The sequence below is a fragment of the Buceros rhinoceros genome, unplaced genomic scaffold (assembly GCF_000710305.1).
Source record: "Buceros rhinoceros silvestris isolate BGI_N320 unplaced genomic scaffold, ASM71030v1 scaffold20237, whole genome shotgun sequence".
Taxonomy (NCBI): Eukaryota; Metazoa; Chordata; class Aves; order Bucerotiformes; family Bucerotidae; genus Buceros; species Buceros rhinoceros.
In genome coordinates, this window is record NW_010420769.1 from 14,355 (window position 1) to 25,228 (window position 10,874).

Genomic DNA, 10,874 nt, shown 5'->3' on the forward strand with positions numbered 1-10,874 from the left:
ATTCCTGCTCTTATTATTTTACTCTTTTTGTAGCCATCTGACTCTACTCACATCACAAGTGATGATGAAAGATTTCTTCATAATCTAATATTAGAAGAGAGGAATAAAGAGAGTTTCACAGCAGTTGTCATTACAGGTGTTCAACCAGACCACATGCAGTACTTGAAAAACTACTTCCATCTGTGGACAAGGCAGCTGGCGTAAGTTTGTGACTTACAAGGTTTGAGCAGAAAGGGGACCACTGGCAAAGTCAGACAATTGGGCATTTCTTCCTCCTTGTGCCTGCCATTGGCTTTGCTCCTGGAAAGGCTGTAGATGCGTATTTTGATGGTGCTGCAATTAGTTGTCCTAGCTAAGTAGTTTTACCAGAACAAGCACAGCCGAGCGGGGCCCCGTGCACCCAGAGGTGTTTACAAACAGTTTCAGTGTGACTTGATCATTGAAACACACTTATCCAAACGAGTCACGGATGATCTGCTGGGTTTCGCAGTTACTGATGTCATAGTTGGAGATCTGTGAACAGCTTGGTCCGTTCCTGCTCTCTCAGCTGTGCTCCTGACTTCCAGCTTTGTGTTTAGGTTTTGGTTTGGTTTTTTTACTTCAAACAAACAAACAAGCTGCTGCTTCATCCCCGTGAAGGGACAGTCTGACACTGTCCGCTCAGAGCTACAGCGGGCTCTGAGGGAGGCGCAGGCAGAACACGAAGCTCCGGGCACCGCGGTCAGCTCTGAAGTCCTGAGCAGCGGGGCTGGCGGAGCTCCCGTCTGGCAACCGGCATTTCTCCTTGGGGCGCATTCCGTGCAGGGGGTGCCAGCAGCAAAGCGGTTAGGAACACTGGCGGGGGCATGTCACCTCCTCCACACGCCCAGTCCCGCTGAGGGCTGTGATCTCGCTGTGCTGCAAACCAGCGCCCTGCGGTTCCGGGGCTCGGGCTTCGCAGCGGGAAGGATTAGCTGGCTTGCTGAAAAGCTGGAGGAGATGGAGCCATTTCCTCGGTTGTCTCAAACTTCCCATCTCTGTAAAAATAACTCATCCAGCTGACCACGTGGAGTTTTGGGAGTTTTTTAAACGAGCACAAGTGCCATTAGAAAATAATGTTTACAAATGGAAAAAGCATTTCTAATGCGCAGCTCCATCCAGCACTGCCGCTGCCTGTGTGCAGACGGGGTGTCTGTCCTTGTTCCCAAATGACTGACGGATGGTGCTGTTCGTTAGATGTCACTGTTGGATAACCACAAAACTGGCACCAGGAACAGTGTGGAAAACTTTTTGGCTCTGGTTCTTTTTACTCTCCAGAGTGCAGAACAAATCACAGGAGTTTTATTAGTTTGCACTTTGATATAAAGGATCTGTACCCATGTCACAATCACATTTTTTTTCTTAACGTGTTATTTTCCAAATTCTGATGTTTCTAATCATTCCATCAAAAACTGATCCTGATAGGATGGTGCTTGAAGGAGACGAGAGCTGAAAGGGATGAAAAGGAGCCACTCGCTCCCTTTAGGAAATCTTCTGTACCCGGTGTACGTGTTGTCACGGAGTTGGTGTGTGACAGTGCGGTGAACCAGTTACAGTTTAATGAAAATAGAAGGTGATTTAGATTTTCGAAAATCACAATGTGCAATATTTAAATTCTCTTTCTGAGATTTATTTTTCATTTGAATTGTACTTCAGACACATCTATCACTACTACATCCACGGACCAAAAGGAAACGAAACCAACGCTGTAACAAAAGACATAAGTCCTTTCAACAACATCGACATCCAGGTGAGAGGTCTTGTCCTTACCAGTTCGAATCCTCCTTCGATGGAGCGTGTTTTGTACCGGGCCTGTTCTCTTTGACCGTGCGTTTTGAACTGCAGCGGTGTGTTGAGATACAACTGTAATTTAGTTTTGTGACAGTAACGGTCTTTGCATCACAGCAGCTAATTAATTTTGCTAACAGTTAAGATAAATATCACAATTACTAATTACTGCAGGTTTTTTGGTCTAAGGAGAACCGACTTGTTTTGGGTTTTTCCAGATTTCAATGTTCGAAAAAGGGAAAGTACCAAAGATTGTCAATCTTCGGGAGATCAAAGATGACATGCAGACGTTGTATATCAACACTGCAGCAGACAGCTTTGAGTTTAAGGCCCATGCCGAGGGAGAGGGTGTAGTGGAAGGCATCATCCGGTACCATCCCTTCCTGTACGATAAAGAGACATACCCCGATGATCCATGTTTCCCATCAAGTGAGTGGTCTTTGCTGCCCATCGCTCCCGGTACAGTCACCCTGCTCTCAGTGTTTCAGTGCAATAGCAGTACAACAATTGGAGCTGAAGCGTGTGTAGGGACCTGGCGTGGGTCGTGGCAGGGCAGAGCAGCTCACACCCTTTCGAATGAACAGATAATGATGGTAGATAATATTTATTCAAATTTGAAATAGGCGGTATTTGCTAGATCTGCTAATATCATTCAATCCATGCTCAAAATTTTTCCTTGGCTGTCCTTTGTCTTCCTGCTTGGCATTTCTTAAACAGAAAATAATAATCCTAATACTACATTTCCCTGGCTCGATGTCACCGCTGCTGTGCCTGTCTGAATAAGTGTCGATAATCCTTAATTTACGCTGCCCTGGTTGAGGAGGTGTGTTCATGGAGGCTGTCTTCTTTTTCATCAAGGATTAAACGAGGAGGAGGAGGATGAGGACTGCTTTATAGTAGAAAAGGGTGCCAGAGGAAAAAGGCCCATTTTTGAATGTTTTTGGAACGGGAGGTTAATCCCATACACAACGGTGGAAGAGTAAGTGGTGCTTTGCTTCTACCGCGTAAAGCAGCCTGTGCTGTGATGTGAACCTCCCTGCAGAGAAGGGTTCTAACGTCTCTCTCCTCGTGCCGCAGTTTCGACTGGTGTGCCCCACCGAAGAAGAGAGGGCTGGCACCCATCGAGTGCTACAACAGAATCTCAGGTGCCTTATTCACCAACGACAAGTTCCAGGTCAGCACCAACAAACTCACTTTCATGGATCTGGAGATGAAGCTAAAAGACAAGAATACCCTGTTCACGCGGATCTTCAACGGGCAGGTGCGGGCTGGTCACTGCTCGGGGTCTCTGCTCGGCCGGTTCGATGGGTGGATGCTGGAGAAACCTCCGCTCGCTGGGCCTTTGTTCCTGCCCCTGGGTGTTGCCCCTTGCTGAAGAACTTCCACCTCGAGCACTTCTGCAGGACCTTGTAGCAGACAGTTCTCTCCAGCTCAGTGAGGAGTAAAGCTGACTCTAAATCTGAAAAAATAACGTTTAGTCTTTTTATTTCCTTAAAAAAACCCCTTTATCTCATTGTTACATGTGGGAATGCGGGTGCTGGGGGAAAGACTTTCTCTGGCTCCAAGTGTAGCTTTTCTAGGACTTCGCAGCGTTTCCAAGCTGAACAATCCTTTTTTTTTTTTTTGAGTACGGTATTACCGTACTGTTGTAATTGTTTATACCTGAAGCGGTCAGACTTAAATTTGGTGAGAGGTCAATCATACGTATTTCTTTTGTGATCTCTTTACAGGAGCAGCGGATGAAAATTGACAGGGAATTCGCCTTGTGGCTCAAAGACTGTCATGAAAAATATGACAAGCAGATAAAATTCACGGTGTATAAAGGCGTAACCGCACGCAGTGATTTACCATCCAAGCGAATGCAGAGCCCGTGGACCATGTACTCTGCCATAGAGTGGGACGGGAGGACGTTCAAAACGGGGCAGCTGGTATGATGGTTCCTCACTGGCGCTGGGGGTTGGTTTGTGATGGAGCGTGTGAACCCTGCAAGAGGCAAATACCACGTGTTGGATGGAGAAGCCATGTGTTGGCTTTAATTGTTTTCTTCTCTTTTCAGGTGAAAACAGTCAAGACTCTTCCAATATTCTATGGAAGTATTGAGAAATTTTTTTTGTATGGAGACCACGATGGGGATATATTTGCCACTGGAGGAGAGGTTCAAATTTCTTTGGTAAGGCAAATCTAAAAATCTAAATCTCTTGTGCCTGTGGAGTCTTTAAACGTAATCCTGGATAAGGCTTATTTAAACGACTTTTAAGTGGCTGTTGAAAATGATGATATTTTGGAGGGATTCAGCAATAATATTTAGAAATAATCGAACTGCTTAGTTACGTGAGTTTTAATGTAAACATATTAAATCAGATCACTGATCGTGAATAATGATTTCATTGACATTTGCACATGACTAGAGTCACAGTTGGTGTCAGTCGCGTGCGGTGCGTCCCTGCTCACCCTTGTGATTTCAGCAGATGATAGAGCAGGGTCCCGGGGAGTCACCAGGCAGGGCTTGTGGGCGTGATGCGCCATGGCTGCTTGCCTAGTCCCCTCGTAGAGAGGAGGTTCTCCTTGGACGTGTTACAACCCGGCTGTTCGTAACGGCAGTCAATTGATTTCAGGAGCCTCAGGCGTTGTATGGCGAAATGAAGACTATTCCCATCTCCAAACTGGACAGAACGGTGTCTGAAAAAGCCGTTAGAAAATACATAGAGGATGAAATGGCAAGGTAAGCTCCGAGCTGGGAGTGTTCGCTTGTGGAGCTCCTAATAGCAGCGTGAGTGTTTCCTCAGGAACAAGAAGAAGTGCAGTTTGATTCCCAAATGGGAAAGCAGGCAGCTGGTTCAGTGGAAAGAAAAATCCTGAACCTCTAGACCAAGAAGAAATAGCTCTGGGCAGGGCAGGTTCCTCCCAAGCAGTAGCTTTGGGTCTGTTGAACTAACGATAAATTTCCCTGGTTTTTAAATCACAGAGAAACTGCTCGTTCTTTCTTTTTCCCTAGACTTCCTGACAGATTATCAGTCACGTGGCCCGAAGGAGACGAGTTATTACCGAATGAAACACGATTTGCTGGTACACCAATAGGTACAGCTTTTTCTTCCAAATATGGAAAAGTAAAATGTCAATTTAAAATTACATTACACAATCCTGTTAAAAAGACAAGCACACGGGAAACTCCAACCACTTCTCAACCACAACGTATTGTAATTTCCATCATTTTTCCTTGGAAATACAGGAGCGTTAAGAATAGAAATTCTGAATAAAAAAGGAGAAGCAATGCAAAAACTTCCGGGTACGAGCCACGGCGGTTCAAAGAAACTCCTCGTGGAACTCAAGGTTATTTTACATTGTAAGTACTGGCGTGTGTTTGAGGTGTGTGTCTGTGTGTGTAGGTGCAGTACCTGTTAGAGGGTAATAGAGGGGAGAGCTTTCAGGGGAAGGGCCACGTCCCGTCGGGGCGGGCGGTGCTCCACAGCTTTCGTGCAATGACCGTTGCTTCAGTGCCGAACGTTCCGTGTCGTAGCGCCCTGTAACGGGTGCGTCCTGTGGCACGAGTGAGGAGGGCCCGTGGGTTCCAGGCTGGCTGCGCTGCGTGAGGACAGGGTTAAATGGGGCGACGGTGCTGTAATGAATGTAGCAATACACTGCACGAACAGAGGGACCAGGCTGGTTCAGTATCTAACGTAAAGTCACTTCAGAACATCAAGTCTCTCGTGAGTTGCTGTTTTGTGATTTCCCTTTTACAGTGCTTCACTGGATGTTCTTACATTGCGTTTGTTGAAGAATCGTGTTCCCTCTGAGGCAGCTGAAATTACTCAGTTGTGTGTTGAACACAGAGCCGGGGTACCGAATTCTCTGACAACTCCAATCCTGCACATGTCAAATATATTTCAAATTTAAAGAAACTGAACAACATATATCTGAAATATATAGAACCTTAAGATCTTGTTTGCCTTGCTTCTTTCCGTGGAAAGTCCAGCTCCTTTATCTGATACAGGCTGTAAAAATACTTCTCTGGAGCACTGAGCTTACGGTGGTAATAGATGGATGTTGAGGGGAACCACTGGAAGTCTCTTGGCTTGGTTCAGCGTAGGTGTTGTGAGGCTGCACGAGGTATTTTGCTGGCACTGGTGGCCGGGGGACTGCGCCGTGCAGTCAGCCGCGCGCTTCACCATCGCTCACATCCTGTGTCAGCCCCCCGTCCAGTGACCAGCTGCCAGGGTGGAGCGCGCAGCCTGCCAGTGCTCTGCCTGGGCGGGGAGCAGCTCGCCAGGAGCTGGTGACGTGCAGCTTCGCCGCCCTGCTGCGTGGGCTCAGCGTGCCTGAGGCTGGCGAGTTTTAACGGAGTGGCATGGGGTAGGGAAATCATTTCCATAGGTGTGGTTAATCAGCGTGATTAACTGCGAAGGTGGATTTGTGTTTATTAGATTTAGAAGTGATAGGATACTTAACAATGAGAGACAGGAATACCTGAAAAACTGACGAATGGTGGTTGAAATCTAACATAGCTGATGGTGTGTTTTTCAGCACCTACTGGGAATAAAGAAATAATTTCCCATATCAGCCAGCATGGAGGCAAATGGCCCTACTGGTTTAAAAAAATGGGTAAGTTCACACGTGCCATGTTTTCAGTTTATTTGTAACTTTACCTTTTTTCGCTTTCTAATTGTATTTGTACTTCACTTCAGAAAATCTTCAGAAACTTGGGAATTACACCTTGAAGCTGCAGGTGGTACTGAACGAAAGCAATGCAGACACTTATGCAGGAAGGCCTCTGCCATCCAAAACATTTAAATTTACTATTGTAGGTAAGAATTCTAGTCGTGCCAACTTTCTTCTCTTAGTGGTTTTATTTGTTTCATTGTATATCACAATTATTCGTGTTTTAGTCGAGAGGTAATTTTTAACACTGAACAGTAGCATTTGCACGTCAAATGTGAAATATTTGCAGGAAAAAAGAATATATCTAAGAGGTTTTGCTCTTCCCTGTATGGCGCTGGCTCTGCTGTACAGTCAGATTTGCGGAGAAGTAAAAGTGTTAATGGAGTCAAGAGCTTTTCCCTGATGTGAACTTCCCCAGTGACTCGGTTAGAATCGCCCATTCTCCTCCTGGCGCTGGCGTGAACATTCTCTCACAGCAGTGGTATTCGTTAGGCCAGCCTTGCTGCAGAGACCACGGAGAGAACCTCATTCAGAACCAGGGTATGCGTTTAAAATACACATGTGGAGACTGAATCCTTTTTTTCAATTAAAAGAAGAACCCTATGCAAAACTAAACCCTCACTGGTGATACTGGGTGTGTGCGTCGGGAGTGACCGTCGTGAAGTACTTCCTGGCAGTCCCGAATGGAAGCAGAGCTGTTCTCACCGTCTGGTGATGCTCTCTTGCCATGCTCTCCGCTGTGTGTGTGGCCTCAACCAGTGTGCGACTGGTCGTATCTTCCCAAGAAAAGGGGTGGATTTGGTTCTAGTGACGCTGCTGAAGACCAGAAGATAACACAGAGTACAGTTTTCTCATGTTTCTGGTACAGCCTCGCTCGTCCTGTCTCTCTCCTCCTCTAAGATGTTGATTTTATTTCCTCATGTACTTGTGTGCATTGGGCTGTAGTGGCTGGTTAGTTTTTCCCAGATGAAGTTGTACTTCCTTCTGTTGAAAAGATTTCATTTCCGGGAGAAATGTGTTTCCAGGGCGTGTGTTTATGCAGAAGGGTAAAGCTGTCGACGATTTCGAAGTCGCTCTTTTCCAGAAATATGACACACAGTTTGCTTTTAAATTACAAGGGAGTAATTGTTATCTGTAAACGAGATTTCCTAGGATTGTGAGAAAGAATCTGTACTTTCAATTCTGCACATCATAATTCATCTTAGAGAAAATCTGTAGGTAGGTACTTGCAAAAATACATGCGTTTGCATCCTGTGTTCCATCTCCTCACCAAGACTCGCCCTTTGTGTAAGCACGCTTGAATAGACTGATCCAGGAATTTGTGGCCTCATTAAAAACAAGATCTCTCGGTCTCTGGCTCTCCGTCTCCAGCCTCCCGGTTTTGTTCAGACCTTTTGCCGTGCTGTGACTTGGCCTTTTTCTGAAGTGGTGAAGACAAACCAGAATTGACAGGAGGAAGAGAGCTACCAGCAGCCCTGGACGGAGTGACAGACACGGGTGATAAGCAAAGGGCCTGGAGTGATGTGACGGAAGAATTGCAAAGTCAGCAAAGTAGGGCTGAAATGGGCTCAGCTCCAGCACTGGCGTGTGTGTAAGGTCCTCCCAGAGAAGGTGATGGAGTATGGGCTGGGTGACAGCGGGCTGAACAGCTGAGCCCACAGCACGGTGATCAGTGGCATGAAGTCTAGTAGGAGGCCAGTGACTACCAGTTACCCCGGGGGTCGCTAGGGGCAACACTGGGTCTGATCCTGTTTAAAGTCTCTTTTAGTGATCTGGGTGGTGGGGCAGAGTGCACCTTCAGTGACTTTGCTGGTAGCACAGAACTGGGAAGGGTGGCTGATAGAGCAGAGAGTTGTGCTGCTGTCCAGAGGGACCTCAACAGGCTGGAGAAATGGGCTGACAGGAACCTCAACAAGAGGAAGTGGGCAGCCCTGTACCGGGACAAGAACAACCCCATGCACCGGTACAGTCTGGCACCCAGCGGACTGGGAAGCTTTGCTGTGAAGGACCTGGGGGTCCTGGTGGACATCAGCGTGAGCGTGAGCCAGCGGCGTGCCCGTGCCGCAAGGGAGAGCAGCAGCATCCTAGGCTGCATTAGGAGGGGTGTTGCCAGCAGGTCCAGGGAGGTGATCCTTCCTCTACCCAGCACTGGTGAGGCCACAACCAGAGTACTGTGTCCAGTTCTGGGCACATTACATCACAGCACAGAGACCTGGACATACTGGAGAGAGTCCAGCAAAGGGTCGTGAAGATGGTGAAGGGACTGGAGGATCTCTCGTATGAAGAAAGGCTGAGAGAGCTGGGGCTGCTCCTCCTGGAGAAGAGAAGATTCATGGGGGTCTTATCAATATATATAAATACCTGGAGGGAGAGGGTAAAGCAGATGGAGCCAGGCTCTTCCCAGTGGTGCCCAGTGACAGGACCATGAGCACAAACTGGAACACAGGAAGTTCCCTCTGAACATCAGGAGGCACTTTCACTGTGAGGGTGACGGGGCGCTGGCACAGGCTGCCCAGAGAGCTTTGGGAGTCTTCATTCTCCGAGATATTCAAAAGCTGTCTGGACACTGTCCTGGGCAGCCAGCTCTCGGTGCCCTGCTTGAGCCAGGGCTGTGGATAAGGTGACCTCCAGAGAACGCTTGCAGCCTCAGGCACTCTGTGAGCTTTATCTGCAAGAGGGGCAGGGAGGGGAGAAGACAAGAACTACGACTTCTTTGCATTTGATATTAAAATGGGTATTTTCATCACAGCTGTGGGAGGTAGAGCTGACATCTGTTTCCAGAAGATCAGGAAAACGTAGATGCTTTTGGTAGCCTCCTATTTTTTCCACAAAATGAGAGGCTTTGGGTGGAAACCCTTTAAGCAGAAAAGAGTTCTTTGTGCATATTCTTCTGAAAGCTTCCTCAGAAGCGTTATTGGCAGAACAGAAGGAGGTATTGTATGATGATACAGAATGTTTGGCGTTACTTGAAAAGGATAATTATTTAAACTTAGGTCTGAAACCTGGCATTGAAGTCTCGAGATCCTTCTGTGAAGTTCCAAGAAAAGGAAAGACGATCTCTCTCTGTGAATGAATACATAAATGAACCTTGTCTGCTCCTTCATGTCTCTATCAAAAAGAGCATCTGAAAAGTTGCCAAATTGCATCCTGTACTTTGAAAATCCTTTTCCATCTATGCTGTGGCCTCCCCAGCACGGCAGCCGTCGGTCGGAGAGGCCTTCGGCCACGGCTAGAACGAGCCAGCCTTCTCGGAGAGGAGTATACTGCCCAAAAATCCAGTGACCGCGTCGTTGGAACACAAGGGATACCGAAAGCAGCTTCTGGTGGCTGTCGCTGTGGCTTTATCTAGTCAGAAGATTATTTACATTTTTAATATCTTCAGTCTTGAAAAGGATGAATTAAGCGTCTCTGGTTTTGCAGTGGTTTGTGTTGCCTCAGAGGCAGCCATAAATCCTCACTCTTGGTATTCCAGAATCTTGACATTTATGCGACCTCTTATGTGTATAGCTTCTAAAAATCCAGAACGATTGGCATCTGAAGAGAAATCCACAGCCTCTTCCGTCTGAGCAGCCGGCTGTTTTATTCCCCTGGCAGAGGCTGGAGCTCAGTGCTCGCAGGTCTTCTGGGTGAGCTCAGAAGTTGTCACAGGTGCGGTTAAAACGGACCTCTGGAAGGCAGGCTGTAGGTGTCCTGGTTGTAGTTCAGACACGTTCTTGTGACAGTTCCTCGCTCTGGCAGCACAGAAGTTCTTTCGCTGCTGCTCTGTCGCATCGTTGTACAGTTCTGCCGTTCGCTCGTACATCACTCTGGAAGCGCTGTACGGCTGAGGTCGTCCTGCGGCCGCTCAGTCGTTTTGGCCAGTACAAGGAGGCGTTTTCCCTCCCGCCGTGGGTCTCACATCTCTGTACAAAAGCAGCTCCCTGGCAGTGACACTGGGGGTGGAACTGGCCATTAACCGGAACGCAGGGTTGTCCTGGTGTGCGGTGCCTGGCCACCAGCAGCCTGGCACACCAAGGGTGCGCTCCCAGTGCTCCACACACCCTCATCACCGCTCGGGTTTGCGAGGGTGTAGAACAAAAATGTTCTGTGGCACGAATGGTTTTACTGCAGCAGCGTTAAAGCAATTGGACGTGGAGGCGAAGCTGTCCCCGAGGAAGCCGTCCCCTTCCAGGTGCCGTGATGCTGTTGTCAGTGCTCTGGAAGCTGGGGCTGTCCTGTGGGGTGTCTCACAGCACTGCTCTTAGCTTTCCTCTGCCGGGTTTATGTTCGTGTCAGCTGAGAAAAGAGGGTTGGTCCCTCGGCCGTGGTTTGGTGGCAGCAGTGTTCTGAACAGCCTGCTCCTGCCGAGGCAGGGAGCCCTGCTCTTCCTGCAGCCTGCGTTAGGAACAGCCACGCGCCCGCACGGCTCCTCT

The 10,874-nt window shown here is 47.9% G+C and overlaps 1 protein-coding gene across 1 annotated transcript in view; it reads left to right on the plus strand.

Annotated features, from left to right (window-relative positions):
* LOC104496333 (structural maintenance of chromosomes flexible hinge domain-containing protein 1-like) overlaps window positions 1–10,874 on the plus strand; it is a gene marked incomplete at its 3' end in the record, with an annotated part of 17,959 nt that overhangs the window by 6,502 nt on the left and 583 nt on the right. The window contains exons 7-18 of the mRNA XM_010139428.1: window positions 34–200; window positions 1,675–1,768; window positions 2,025–2,235; window positions 2,665–2,785; window positions 2,884–3,067; window positions 3,537–3,734; window positions 3,863–3,976; window positions 4,422–4,528; window positions 4,802–4,884; window positions 5,036–5,149; window positions 6,328–6,405; window positions 6,489–6,608. Coding sequence (XP_010137730.1) covers window positions 34–200; window positions 1,675–1,768; window positions 2,025–2,235; window positions 2,665–2,785; window positions 2,884–3,067; window positions 3,537–3,734; window positions 3,863–3,976; window positions 4,422–4,528; window positions 4,802–4,884; window positions 5,036–5,149; window positions 6,328–6,405; window positions 6,489–6,608 — 1,591 coding nt within the window. The remainder of the gene's footprint in view (window positions 1–33; window positions 201–1,674; window positions 1,769–2,024; window positions 2,236–2,664; window positions 2,786–2,883; window positions 3,068–3,536; window positions 3,735–3,862; window positions 3,977–4,421; window positions 4,529–4,801; window positions 4,885–5,035; window positions 5,150–6,327; window positions 6,406–6,488; window positions 6,609–10,874) is intronic.